Source organism: Gopherus evgoodei, chromosome 1 (genome assembly GCF_007399415.2).
Source record: "Gopherus evgoodei ecotype Sinaloan lineage chromosome 1, rGopEvg1_v1.p, whole genome shotgun sequence".
Classification (NCBI taxonomy): Eukaryota; Metazoa; Chordata; order Testudines; family Testudinidae; genus Gopherus; species Gopherus evgoodei.
Window position 1 is genome coordinate 241,697,067 of NC_044322.1, and position 15,190 is coordinate 241,712,256.

A 15,190-nucleotide genomic window follows, 5' to 3' on the forward strand; every position below is an offset into this window, starting at 1 on the left:
CTGGAAAATCAGTGACCACATACTGTAGCTACAACAGGCTCTTCCGTTCACCCTAGCCAAGCCCCAGTGATTTCCCTTTGTATGTTTCTCTTTATTTAAACTTTCCTTTTTATTTTTTCTGAGAAACACAAGAAAGATCAAAATGCTTATTGGAAATGTGGCTGCTTCTCACGGTGCACAAAGTGTCCTACATCTGACCTTGAGAGAAATCCTGGCCTCACTGAAGTCAATTGCCAAACTCACACTGACTTCAAGGAGGCCAGGTTTTCACTCCTCTGGAGTGTTTCTAGTCATAGGACTGAAGCTTTGCGCAAGCAGTTCTTATGCAAAACTACAGGCACAGCTCCCAGTATGTTTCATGTATTCTTTTAAAAGGGAATAGCCTTCCACTGAATAAAGCATGGTGTCTCTGAGGCAACTGTTTTTTAGAGGGATGACTGGAGAGAATGTGTCTTGGATGCCCTTGATAAAGGTATGCCTATGTGAAAACTGTGGCTGAGGAACAAATTTGATCTGATTTCTCTCTTTCATATATGGCCAGGAGCAGCAGATTTGTATAATTTTTGGTGGGGCCCAGAACAGGTCCAAGTCCTGTGTCCCCCTGCACCTAAGGCTCTGGGATGGAGTTTGGGTGCTGGGTGCAGGCTCTGGGCTGGGGCAGGGGGTTGGGGTGCAGGAAAGGGTGCAGGCTCTGGGAGGGAGTTTGGGTGCTGGGTGTGGGCTCTAGGCTGGGAAAGGGGTTGGGATGCAGGAGAGAATTTGGGGTGCTAGGTGTGGGCTCTGGGAGGGAGTTTCGGTGCTGGGTATGGGCTCTGGGCTGGGACATGGGGTTGGGGTGTGGGAGGGAGTTTGGGTGTGGGCTCTGGGAAGGGGTTTGGGTGTGAGATGGTGGACTGGGCTGGGGATGAGGAGTTTGGAGTGCGGCAGGCTGCCCCAGGGCTGGGGCAGGGGGCCATAGGAGACTCCTCCCCCCAGCCCTCTCTCCTCCAGCAGCAGTGAGTTGTGGGACAGGGGAGAGGGGTGGGGGAGAGGGGCAGGGGGGCCCTCCCCAGCACAACACTCACCCAAGCCCCCTGCAGGCTCCTGTTCAGGAGATCCAGCCAGGATAAGCCCCCCCACTCGGCGTCACCTGCTGGGGGGAGGTCTTGCCATGTGCCTCCTCCCCTCCTCCCTCCACAGGCGCAGCAGCTATCTCAGTCTGCCCCCAGCCCCACTCCCTTGTAGCTGGCTGCAGCAGTGGCTGGTGTGGGAGTGCAGTGCAGAGCTGCAGGGAGCAGCTGTCCACTGCCCAGGGCAGGCAGGGACGCTTGGGGGAGGCATGCAGGGGTAGTAGATGGGGCCGGGGGAGAGACCCGGACCCAAACACTGATGAAGCAGGGGCCCCTGGGCAGGGCCGTCCTTAGGCATAGGCAACAAGGCAGCTGCGTAGGGCACCTGAAAATTTGGGGCACCACTGGGTCTTAGTGTCCACCCTCTTGTTTTCCTATCCCTGTTTTGACCCTTCCTGCAGGCTCCCACAGATGGCTGCTCTAGCCTGGTGAGTCTTCCTTGGGAGGGAATCTAGTAGTTAAAAGTGAAAAAACCTCCAGTCTGCCAGACCCATTAGCACAACATTGAAACTGTTAAAGAGACATTCAAGGGGTAATAAAGCCATTTAACAGGCATTTGCCAACCCCAAGGTACATACTGACAGGTTTCAGAGTGGTAGTCCTGTTAGTCTGTATCAGCAAAAACAAGGACGAGTCCTTGTGTCACCTCAAGGACTAACAAATTATTTGGGCATAAGCTTTTGTGGACTAGAACCCATTTCATCAGATGTCTACGAAAGCTTATGCCCAAATAAATTTTTATACTGTCAGTTTCTGACTTTACTGACAAAAACAGTTGTGCATTAATGTAATATTTACACAGAACATGTCAGTCTACAGGACCTTAGTTTTAAATTTGCTTTAAAAATATTTAATTAGTGAGCTGGTGAAGATTATAAAATCACATTTCTAAAAAATGCTTGCATAGAGTTTTAGATGCACAATCATCTTTAGCCTTAAATGTGTGGATCTTCACGCATAGTTTTTTAAATAAATCCTTCAAAAACCTCCCTTATCTAAAATACACATTTTAATTACTATAGTTAAAAAAAAAAAAGTGCTTCCAAGTCTTCCTGTCCTTTCTGTCCATCCCTTCACCACCACTCCCCACTGAAGAGAGCCCTTAAAGGGACAACAGTCCTTCCCTTCCAGATAGCTGGACAAAGAGTTTCCTTTCTTTACTTCTGACTATCCGACAAACTAGTTTTAAAAGAACCCTCCAGCAAAATCAGTACCTTAGTAAGACAAAATCCTTGTTATACCTAAAATCTTTGGAAACATATTTTTTTAAAGTTGGTGAAATTTCATAACCATGTCTCTTGTTATGGAGATCACACAAAGTAAATTACTGTTCCCTTTTTCTAAAAGCAATGAACATTGTTATGTACACACTAAACCTCTCTGATTAATTTAAAAGAATGTCTTTGTTTCAGTGAGTTAAATATGTAGTAATCCGGAATGCTGGCTTAAGATTTGAGTACATTTAAAATATAAATTCAACTTAGAAATACTGATGAAGAAAATGTAAAACAGAGAAGAGCTGCATCATGTATTCCATTATATGTAATGTTGTATTCAGCAGGACAGCTGACTCACCCTTACTATGAAGTTTTTGCAAATAAATCTCTGACAAACTTCAGGGCATATCAAAAAACCTGTGACTGACATTTTTTATTCCCAAATTTTAGTGCTTTTAATTAGGTACTTTCTTCATGTCCATTCTGCATGAGGGAGAGTGCATGGAAGTCTCTGCGGGGAACTGTGACTCTCCGCCACCATGAGGCAGGCTGGGCATCTCATTATCCTTTGCTGTCAAGTCCCTCCTCCCCCTCCCCCACCAGGCTGTGAGCTTGGGCTGCCATCCGGCATAGGGGCACCAGTTTAATAATATTGCCTAGGGCCCCATAAATCCTAAGGATGGCCCTGCCCCTGGGCCTTGAATTTGCTGGACCCCAGGCACCACAGGCCCATATATCTTGCCACCCCTGTACATGGCAACTACTAGATCAGTTCAGTGATCCCAAGGATACTACTTCTGTTACTATTGTACACTTCAAGTATGAACCATTCAAGGATCTCAAAATAATTTACTAATATTAATGAACTGAGCCACCAAGCAGCCCTTTGAGGCATTTAACAATACTAGTACCCATTTCTTATATAGTGTGTTTCACCCACAGATTCATAGACTCTAGAACTGGAAGGGACAGCAAGAGGTCATTGAGTCCAGTCCCCTGCCCTCATGGCAGGACCAAATACTATCTAGACCATCCCTGATTAGACATTTATCTAACCTACTCTTAAATATCTCCAGAGATGGAGATTCCACAACCTCCCTAGGCAATTTATTCCAGTGTTTAACCACCCTGACAGTTAGGAACTTTTTCCTAATGTCCAACCTAAATCTCCCTTGCTGCAGTTTAAGCCCATTGCTTCTTGTTCTAGCATTAGAGGCTAAGGTGAACAAGTTTTCTCCCTCCTCTTGATGACACCCTTTTAGATACCTGAAAACCGCTATCATGTCCCTTCTCAGTCTTCTCTTTTCCAAACTAAACAAACCCAGTTCTATCAGCCTTCCTTCGTAGGTCATGTTCTCAAGACCTTTAATCATTCTTGTTGCTCTTCTCTGGACCCTCTCCAATTTCTCCACATCTTTCTTGAAATACGGTGCCCAGAACTGGACACAATACTCCAGTTGAGGCCTCACCAGCGCAGAGTAGAGCGAAAGAATGAATTCTCGTGTCTTGCTCACAACACACCTGTTAATGCATCCCAGAATCACATTTGCTTTTTTTGCAACAGCATCACACTATTGACTCATATTTAGCTTGTGGTCAACTATAACCCTTAGATCCCTTTCTGCCGTACTCCTTCCTAGACAGTCTCTTCCCATTGTGTATGTGTGAAACTGATTGTTCCTTCCTAAGTGGAGCACTTTGCATTTGTCTTTATTAAACTTCATCCAGTTTACCTCAGACCATTTCTCCAATTTGTCCAGATCATTTTGAATTATGACCCTGTCCTCCAAAGCAGTTGCAATCCCTCCCAGTTTGGTATAATCTGCAAACTTAATAAGCGTACTTTCTATGCCAATATCTAAGTCGTTGATGAAGATATTGAACAGAGCAGGTCCCAAAACAGACCCCTGTGGAACCCCATTTGTTATACCTTTCCAGCAGGATTGGGAACCACTCAGATATTAATAACTACTCAGATATTACTCAGATATACTAGATATCAGAGTACTTTAGAAAGGTGGGAAGTATCACCATTCTACAAATGGGGAAATTGAGTCAGAGAGATTAAATGTCCAATGACTCAGAAACAAGAACAGAACCCAGGTTTTATGGCTCTTTGTCCCTTAATCCTAAAACCAGCTCTCTCAAATGTGCAGGTGAGGTTAGTTGGTTTAGCTACTTGTGAGAAATCCACTTTAATTGTTTATTTCCCTTATCAAATAACAACTAGTATATGAATGTGTTCAGTGAAACAGGTTTTGCATTCTTTAAGCCCAGTTCAATCTTGATATGACTCCACTGGTTTCACTGATGAATTTGGCCCTATGAGTTGAGAGGACTTGTCTGCATAAAACTACATAGCAAAGTCCATCTTTTCTCACCTGGAATAAAGGCAAAATTAAGGGGTTATTAGATTGAGTGGCTGGAGATTGAAGGCTAATTTTAGTGGGATGCCCCACCAGATACATGGCAGAGCGGCTTTAGTTTTTGAGCAGAGAATTTATTAATTGGGAAAACAGAGGAACTTAACTTCATATTAAAAATATTAGACTTCTAATTGTGTGTTTGAAATTTGGGGTAGTGGCCATAGCTCGGTGCAGGTTCTTAAGAAATAAATAATATCTGCTGTAGCATTATCCTGCATGAGTGGCCAATTCATGCTCTACATTTCATAATAAAATAACAGGAGTAATTAACTCCTTTTCCCTCAGTAACAGTTGTACTAGCAAAGTCCTGAAGAAGAAAGCTTGCCTTCTACTCTGAAGGGTAAGCTACCCAAGATCTATGTATTGTGCTCATTTCACTCATGCAGTTAGCATTAAGAGTCTTGCTGGAGATCAAAGGCAGGATGTGGTCCAAAGTGAGTATCAGAATCAGACACAAGACCCAGGGCTTGATTCTCCACTGTCAAAACCTTGTGCTGTCACTTATACCCGTGTCAAGTGAGTGCAAAATGTGAATCTTCCAATCGGAATGCTAGTGTTTAACATTCCCTTTTACATGGAATATAAATGGTGACAAGGGCAAAGCTATTGAGAATCAGGTTCCTTGTTAATAAACTAGAAAAAGGATGGGGAAATACTTGCCCTGATTTATTATCCTTATCTCCCTCTTCCCCACAAATGGACTTCGATTACTTATTATCTTGTATTTAGCCAGAGGAAAAGTAATGAGCCTTATTCTCCACCAAACCCATTCACTTATACCTTCAATTCACCATTCAAGAGCAGTAATGAGGATGGTGATTACCATAGTTGCTTTCGTACCGCTTGGCCTTTCAGTGTTTCCACATTGAAATTGTTAGTCTTTGTTGGCATGATGAAGAACACGATGACTGTAACATCACTTCTGTGAACCTAAACAGAGGGAAGATGGAGGGAAAGCTTGCAATGTTAACAAGAAATCATTATGCAGAAACTGACAGAGATTCCAGACAATACAGAAACCTTGTCCACACTGGGAATTAGCCATAGCAGATGGTCAGCGGAACCCATCACAATTTAACTAGTTGTTCAAGAAGGCTCTGATCCTGCAATGAGGTCTGGGGAGGTGGACCCTGCCTTCAGTGGGGCTCCATGCAAGTGAAGGAGAGTACTCAAACATCGCTCATTGCAGGACTGGAGCTAAAAGGGGTTACCAGGAAAGTCAAATACATTACTGAAGATCTACACTGTTATTTTTACTCTTCAACGAGGATTTCAAAAGATGTAGCTATAAAACCAAAGTGCAAAGATAAAAACCACACACAGTATTTCAAACTGTAATATTAAGTTACTGTGATAACAGCTAAGATGATTTAAACTGGAAAAATTGTTTAAAAATCAAATGCAGTTTTTACCATGTGTCCCATTTCTTTGCACATTGCATTTCAGTCAGCTCCATGGGTGTATCCCCAGCAGGCATGCAGCTAGAATAATTTTCTCCTACAGCTCTCCAGCACTTGTTGCAGCCAGCAGAAACTGCCATGGAAAATCTGGGCCTTTGTTTACAGTTGTTTTTTCTTGCTGGTTCTTTCTCCTGCCTTAGCACAATGATGTTTTTGCTTGCTTGTTTGCTTTTGGCGGGGGGAAGGCGGGGAAGAATATGCAAAGCTCCAGGGAAATATTTACATAGAATAGAAACCCATTTTTAAAATTTTAATTTATAAAGCATCTCTATTAATATTAGGAGCTGTAAAAGCATTTCATTTAATTGCAGCACAACTACATTATGAGCCTAACATATTCGACAGGTCCCTTTATGGAGTTACTGGCACTCTCTAGAAAATTTTGAAAGATGTTTAGAAAGAATATGTATTAGAAAAGGACATGAACCAAAACCTGGGATGCTCGCATCTTGGACATCAGGGAAGTTTGGTTCTGTATCCTGAAGACATAGTCGACAGATGTACATCCCTTGCCACTAGAATGGGCCAGAGTGGTTTCTCTTGGTGTAGATGAGGAGGGTTTGTTCCACTATCCCAATCCATTAGCCACTTTAGAGAAGAGCTAGGTTACAGCAGATTTGAGCAGCCATTCTGGGACCACTCCATGGCTGAAAATTGCTGGGGCACTGCACTACCAGCTTTTTCCCTCTGACCCCCAGAATCCTTCCTTTCTACCAGTGTACCAGAGGAATTGGGGCTGGCAGGTGGTATAAAACAAGCCGGCTTTACGCCAGATATAGTTTCTCCCATGGGAGTGGGGAGGGAATGCCTTATCAGCCCTCTTCAGGGCAGATACAAGGTCCCTTTGTGCCATGACCTTAGCTGTTAGCAAGGATCTGTCCCAACGTATTACCTTCAACATTTCAACCAAGCTTTCAAACCATCACCAAAATGGTTCTGTAAAATATTTAAAAATATTTTCATCAGATGCCACATATATGTAGAGATCAGACAAGCTACTGGACATCCATTTGAGAAGCATATGAAGGGAAACGTTCCTAGATTCACAAATAGCACAGATAGCTTGCTGCTTCCAATTGGATTACTCTCAGCAATAATTGCAGACCGGATGTTCTCCATGATTCTTGTCAGCAACACTTTTTGTTAATGTCATCATTAACTAGATACAGTAATAGAATGGTGCAATGCATCGCTTAAGCAATTCTTTCTCCTCTCCATTATGCAAGACATTAGCTGTAAACAGCATTAGTAAACCTTAGCTGAGTGAATGCTGCTAAAACATGGCTAATGTTATATCGCATTTAACCACCACTATAGTGTGACCTGTTGTGTTGGTGAACAGATCAAGTACTTCCTTTCAGTCCACTGATTTCAATGGCATAGGAACATAGGACTGGAAGGGATCTCCTGGGTCTCTGAGTCCAGCCCCAGCTATCACAGGAAACCCTCCCTGCCATATGTTATTGGATGATGGCAGTAGAGCAACTGTAATGGAAAAGATTCTTCTGTGATCCCATGACTCTAGAAGCTCAGGCTTTAAGAAAAACATCAAGTATCATGAGACTCATGATACAGTTCTGAGAGTTGGCAACACTCAGTGGAGTAAGATCGCAAGCATGCCTTCCAATATTTCTCTATTGTTCCAAGGAACAAAAATGGAAAATCTGGTGGATACTAAGGGCTAATCACTGAATTGCTACTAAATACACTGTATACAGAACTCAGGGCAGCACTGCAGGGCACAGAAGCTGCAGGGAATGGAGTGAAGCAGGCAGGAGCACTCTACAGTAGCTCTACACCCCCATGAAGTCACTGTTGGGTGACAGAGATGTTTGTTAGTCTGTCTTTTTGTCTCACAAAAGGAATCAGTTTAAAAGTCAATTAGGTCTCCTGTTTTTGCCGGTCTGCTACATCCAGGGTTTGTTATTCGGGAAGTTTCTTTAGTATCTAGATTGTAGAGTCCTGGAGATGTGGAAATTTCTGCTTTAGCTGACGGTGGAGACCACATTTTCCTGCTGTAGCTAGGGTGAATATGCAAAGGGATTTCATAGTGTGGAGATTCTTGCGTGTGATCTACACACTTGGGTGAACGTCACACTGATAGAATTAAGAGTGTGCGTGTACACGCACGTGCACATTTAAACTATTGGCAGCCACACTACTGTCTGCAAAATAATACATTTGATTTCTATGTGCCCTTGCCCAATAGACTCTGAATCAGATACTTGAAGCTAAGTCCTACTTCAAAAATAGCGATAGAGCATCTGCACCAATTACTATCAAAAAACTTCTAGGGCCTCAGTCTCTGCTACACTAAGGTCACTTCATGCCACTCTGACAGTGTAGAGGGTCCTTAAAACCCTCCTGAGAATATCCCCTGGGCAGGGTGCCTCCTCAACTAGTTAGTGATGGCATAAAGGATCTATGCTGTCCTTGCTCCCATTCACTGGTGTAGGAGGCATACTGAGGGCAGGTCAAGATAGCAAGGAGGTATAGCCAGAGCACACTGCACTATTGCTATTCCTTGAGTCCCAAGGCCATGGGAAGTAGCGTTTAATTTACAGCACCACTGAGGCTGATCTGACATTAGACTGAGCTAAGCAGAACTCTGACTGCCCCAAAGTATTTGAAACTACTGTTGCCTCTTCCTGCCCCAAGCACAGAAATGGTAGTATTGAGAAATTGGTCCTTAATGTGCAGAACTCCAAGTTCCTGGGATAAACATGGGGGGGAAGGAGCTGAGCAGGATGCAGCCAGTAGCACCCTTTCATTGGGCAAAGTATGGGCACCCCAATTAACAGGGAAGTCTATGAAGCTAAGCAAGAAAGCCATCATATTGCTAGTGGACCAAAGACATTATAGTATACAAAATCATGGTGAGATTCTTGTATGTGACCTATGCACCTGGGTTAATTTCATCTTGATAGAAATAAGTGTGTGTGTGTGTGTGTGTGTGTGTGTGTGTGTGTGTGTGTGTGTGTGTGTGTGTGTGTGTGTGTGTATATAAGATATCTGCTATCTGCCTTTCCAAATGCTTTCTTACCCGCAGCAGGAAGTTTAATCTGGATAAGGCCTCTAGAAACAAATCAGCTCCTTTGTTTGAATATTCATATCTCCCAGCGATGAAGAAAAACAAGGTCCTTGCAAGGCTGAAGTCAAGATGGCTGAAACCAAGCAAACAAACACAAAATGGTTCAATAGATGATAAAGCAAAGCAGAGAGCAATTCTCTAATCAGTGAAGGTCACTGACATACAGCAGTTGCCTTACTGACCCACAGTCATCAAAAAGTTAAGGATTACCTACAGTACTTCACATTAAAGTGACCATTGAGCTCCATCTTGGGCAAGTCACATACTCGTTACCTTCTGTTCCTACACGGGGCTAAGCAGAGCCAGGAATGAAATCTGGGCTTTGTATCACAGCTCCCAGTCAGTCACTGGAATCACTAGATAACATTCCACCTCAGATATAAAGTACTCTCCTCAGTCTACCTACTCTAGGTCCTGCGGTGAAAGGTCTGTACAACCAGATGCTAATTTTGAAAAGTAAAAGCATACCCATAGAAATGGCCTCGAACGAACTCTTGGATCCTAGCCTTGTACATGGCATGCAAATTCTGAAACTCATGCATTGCTGAAAATTTCTTAATGTTCAAGCCATTTGGAGTAACAACATCTGGAAGAAGCAAAGAAAAGGCAGAGATAGACATCTTCAGAGTCTGAGAAAACTTTAAGAAAAAACCAAAATATCTTTAGTTGTCAATATTTAAAGATGTATTTAGTCTTATTGCTCATGATGGGGAAATTGCATTCTCTAGCGCTACAGCTTTTCATCATTTCATCTCTATAAAAGCAGCAGACAACTATAGACCAAATTCTGATCTTAGTTACACTGGTATAATTCCAACAGAACTCCACAATGTTCAGTAGAGTTACTCCAGCTTTACACCTGTGTAACGAGGGGTCTTTTGTCCATAGGGCCACTAGAGGACCCACCCTACGATCCGTAGCATCAAAATTGCTTTGAATCATTTTTTACCTGCAGAACTGTACCTTAACATGCCCTCAGTGTGGATGATTTGATTCTGGAATAGCAGTGTCCCCTCAGTGTTGCAGGAGGTAGCTGCCCAACCAGGGCTGTTGCTAAATACTAGAATTTAGCCCTCTGCTGGTATGTTACATCCCCTTTCCCCACACTCTTTGTCTGGTTTGTCTCTGCGGACTGTAAGCTCTTCAACAACTTTTATTAGATGTTTGTACATTGCATAGCATGATATTAGGATGGGGGCCTAAGGGGTCTCTGGGCACCACTGGAATACACAGAATTGAACATGTATTTAAAAAAAATGTAATGCTCCTCAAAATATTTTAGGTTTCTTCTGAAAAAAAAAAAAAAAAGCTATGCAGTTGTAGTTTGCACTTCTGTAGTCCCGCCCCCCCCCCCCACATCCCCCAAACTAAGGATCTCAAAGTATTTTACAAATAGAGGATTATAGGTATATACGTTTCACTCCAGTTACCACTGAAATGCAATCTCCACTGTGGAAGAATCCCATTTACTTCAGTGAGAACTGGATTCAGCGCTCGGAGCACAGATAGCAGTTTAGAACAGGAAGTGAAGTGAAGTGAAGAGGGAGCCAGTCAGGGCCAGCCCTAGACCAAATGGCAACCAGGCGACGAGCGTCTTAGGTGCACAACCCCCCACCCTCCATGGTTAAATTTTTGAATACTTTACTTTTACTGTATTTGTAGCCCATTTCACGACTTTGATGCATAATCTGCATGCATGATTTATTCCTGTCAGATAAGATGATACATTTGCGTGCTAAAATCTGTAAATCTGTATTTATTCATGCCATTTATAAGCAAATAAAAAATAGTTTCCTCTAAGCTTATAGAAACTTTTTAATGTTAATAAAACCTGAAATGTACTAACATTAAGAAACTGAACTGTGCACCAGCATTGGATGGACCAGTATTAAATAGTGTTACATTAGGTGACAGTCTTAGAATGTTAACCGTAGTCTTTTAGTTCAAAAGGTCACTTTTCTCGCCTTTGCCCTCGTGAACTGAAGTACAGCATCAGAGAGATCCAAAGGCTGGCCAATGGCATTTTCAGTGATAAAATAGCAAGCGATGTTGGTCTCATCGACCATCATTGGAAGATGTGTTCTAATGAGCCTGAGCTTTGAAAAGCTGCGTTCCCCAGTCATGACTGTGACTGGCAGCGTGAACAGAATCCTCAAAGCTATCCACATATTAGGAAGTGTCCTTCGGCTTCGCATCACGAATTAATTGGAGAACTTAGAGTGGAGAGTGCTCCCCATGTAGCCAAATGTGATGGATGTTGTCCAGTTTGACAGAGGTATTTATCATTGATGTCTGAATATTCCCCATGTGTCAGCGTCCGGTGAAGGTCTATACAATTGTTGAAGAGAGTGTTTTCCCGTCCGCCGGCAGCTTACTAAGGTCATACAAAAAAAACCCAGGTCTTTTTGTCGTTCTTCATTTATCCAAACTTTTCTTTGATGGACACTTAAGCAGTGTCAACAAGCGAGAAAAACCTCCCTCTCGAATTTTTCTTCCAAGCTTTCAGTTACATCATCTCTGCCCTCGTAACCAAACTGTCTCCTCTTCCAATGAATACAAGTTTCCTTGAAGACAAGCTCAACTCCTAAGTTTTCCACCATTTCTTTGGCAGCAGTGATGGCATCTTCAAATCCATTGTCTCAGTAGGCCACAACAAAATCAAGGAAGCTTCTTATCAAAGTAGTAGCGGTCGTGATGTCCATCAAATGAGTTTGTATTGCCTTGCTTATGTTTACTTAGAACAGGATATCATGCCAAATCACAATTGAGACCAGAAATTTTAAATCAGTGATCTAGTTTGCCGGGCTTTGTGGCTCGTGTTGGATTCCAGCCTTGGCTTTACTCATCTGCCCCAGTTCCATCAGTGCATTGTAAACCTCAGTCACTTGGTACCTCACTGATGTTATGCTGCCAGAGCAGCTCTCCCAGCAAGTGTCACTTAGGAGCCTCACAGTGAGATTTTTAACATTGTCCATGAGGATTTTCTACTTGATCACCGATGCTAAAAACAGGACGTATATCCTTTGCATTTCTCCAAAAGAGAGATACTGAATTTAAAGATAATGATGCTGCATCTGACAGAACCAGGTTGAGAGAACGGCGGCCACAAGAAAGCTCTTGGATTCAGCGCAAGGGTCCTTGCTTGGACAAGACTGTTTCTTCCCTTCATGTTTGTGCTATGGTCATAGCCTTGGCTGCGGCAGTCCTAAAGCTTTGTATTATTCTCATTCAAAATGTTCATAAACAGTTCTGTTAGACTTTTCCAGTAGAGTCATCCACAGACCGGAAACAGATTAAATGTTCCTTTACTGGGATGCAGCCATCTTTGTCATCAATAAATCTTACTGTAAATGACACCCATTATTAATGCAGTCCATTATTACAGCGTAGTACTTTGCTTTGCCGAGCCGCATCAATATGTTTTCAACCAACTTGCCTTTTCATATGGTCAATTTGTTTTGAATTGTTTTGCTGCAGTAATGGTCAATAGCTTCTTTACAAACTACTCAGTGTAGGTGCTCAAGCATGACATCGTCATATTTTTCATGGAGATCGACCAAACTGAGGAAATCATCATTATGTTCAGTGAACAACTTATCCAACAAGCCCCAGAAAGTGAAATTATTCTTTGCAAGAAAGAGGATAATTGAGATCAGACACTCGAACACATTCCTCCAATGCTGGGTTTCTCCATTAATAATATGCTGATTTTCTGCATTTATGCATTTATTTAGTCCTAATGGATGGACACAACCTCCATCCATTAGGACTAGGCTGCAAAATGACTGGGTGACTTTTCATGTTGCTTCAGAGAATCAGCTAAAATTATGCCAGTAATTTTACCCAGAAAGCACAAGCAATAATTTGGCATTCCTGTCAAATATTTTGCAACAAAAGCAGAACACTTTGTCAGTTGATTTCAAGTAAGCTAGCCAATGCTGATTCAGTTCCTCACCATTCTTGAGCACTCTTTCGCAGTGTGACTTTGAGAAATGTTGCTTCTGCTCATTTACTGAAATGTCATATCCTCGATTTTGCCCGTCCCATTCAGAATTGTACGATCAATATCAGCGGAGTTTAGGGTCGCCGGCTATAAAGCAGGAGCTGATGTATCGATTTGTGGTGTGCAATTTTTCTCACTGCTGTTTCTGTCATCATGCGAGGTTGATTCTTCTTTATCATTTCTCTAGTTTTCATGTAAATCAGATTTTTCTTTATCATTATTTTCTTTTTTCATTTTTGCCACATTCTTCTTTATTATCACTCTATTTTACACCGCCAGGAAAACTGGATGATTCTCCATCACTTTCCTCATATTTCCATTTCTTGTCTTCAGATAAATCTGCTAATTCTTTAGTAATAAGACCTCCATAATTTACACTCCGCTCCTCAATTTCTTCTGCACTGGGACGATTGCTACTGCCAAAGCCTGGTCTATGTTGTTCTGTTTCAGATAATTTCCCATCAAATTTGCCCTTGCTGTAAACTAGACTGCAATTGAAATTTTCATTTCCTATACTGAACTCGTGAAGACTTGGACAACGGAGTAATTATGGATAATTATAAAATTTGCAGATGACATCAACCTGGGAGGTATTGCAAGCATTCTTTTTTTTTTTCCTATGGGGATAACAGACAGTATTAGGGAGAGCAAAAGTCTATGTTCTGCAGTTTTAGAAAGTCATCAAACATTATGTATCAGAGGGGTAGCCGTGTTAGTCTGGATCTGTAAAAGCAGCAAAAAATCCTATGGCACCTTATAGACCATCAGCTCAGGATTGAACAAAGACTGTGAATGGCTTGCCAACTACAGAACCAGTTTCTCCTCTCTTGGTTTTCACACCTCAACTGCTAGAACAGGGCCTCATCCTCCCTGATTGAACTGACCTCAGTTATCTCTAGCTTGCTTGCTAGCATATATATACACCTGCCCCTGGAAATTTCCACCACATGCATCTGAAGAAGTGGGTATTCATCCACGAAAGCTCATGCTCCAAAATGTTTGTTAGTCTATAAGGTGCCACAGGATTCTTTGCTGCTCAAACATTATGTGTTAAGAATGGCAAAAAAGTAACAGTATTTCTTTATATTGTTGTGTAGCTAAAGGTTCGATCAATAGCTGTGGTGTCTCATTAAATATGTCCTTTATTAGTCGCTGTTTACACTCTTCAAATCTTAAAATACAAGTACATTTTCACAATTACACAATAAAATAAGGTTCACAATATTGCAGCTGGACTCTTATTTTACTTCAGTTCATTCTTATATCATGTTGACTGACTGGCGATACTCTGCCCCTTATATGCCTGTGAGGCCATGGCGGATAACATTCTAGGAGGTTTGAAAAAAATATAGCTCTCAAAGTCTGGAAGGTTCTACAAGATTCTACCAAGTTCCAGAACATTCTAGGAGGTCAGTGAAAAACAATCCAAATACGGAATACCTGAAACATTTCACTTCAGACATTCTATTTTCTCTTTTGTCGCTAACAACAAAAACAGCATCCCGAGCCTGATGCCCCCTAAGCCTGGCACTCCAGGTGGTTGCCTGGGTCGCCTGCCCCTAAATCCGGCCCGGGAGCCAGGACCTCAGGTGGTGTAATTCAGTGTAGCACTCTTGACTTTAGTAGAATTATGCCAATTTACACTAGTTGAGTATCTGGCCTATCATATCTAACTACAGGGAGTCTGTAGAGATACAAGATGTAATTACCAGGTAACCCCTCTGGCACTGGTGTTAATACCCTTTATTTTCATGAGATATTATCGGGAAAACAGAAACCTGGTGGAATAGTACTCATGACTGGAGTACAGGTATTGAAGGCTATGTGCTGTTTAGAAAAGACAGGAAGAAAGGCAAAGGTGATGGAGTAGCCTTGTACATCAAT

At 42.3% G+C, this 15,190-nt stretch overlaps 1 protein-coding gene across 2 annotated transcripts in view; it reads right to left on the reverse strand.

The window, feature by feature from the left end:
- Nucleotides 1–15,190, reverse strand: part of GYS2 (glycogen synthase 2) — an 81,629-nt gene that overhangs the window by 22,380 nt on the left and 44,059 nt on the right. For both annotated transcript variants that reach the window (XM_030553382.1, XM_030553372.1), the window contains 3 exons: nucleotides 9,772–9,889; nucleotides 9,256–9,376; nucleotides 5,576–5,682 (listed from right to left, as the gene is read on the reverse strand). In XM_030553382.1, the coding sequence (XP_030409242.1) occupies nucleotides 5,576–5,682; nucleotides 9,256–9,376; nucleotides 9,772–9,889 (346 nt within the window). The remainder of the gene's footprint in view (nucleotides 1–5,575; nucleotides 5,683–9,255; nucleotides 9,377–9,771; nucleotides 9,890–15,190) is intronic.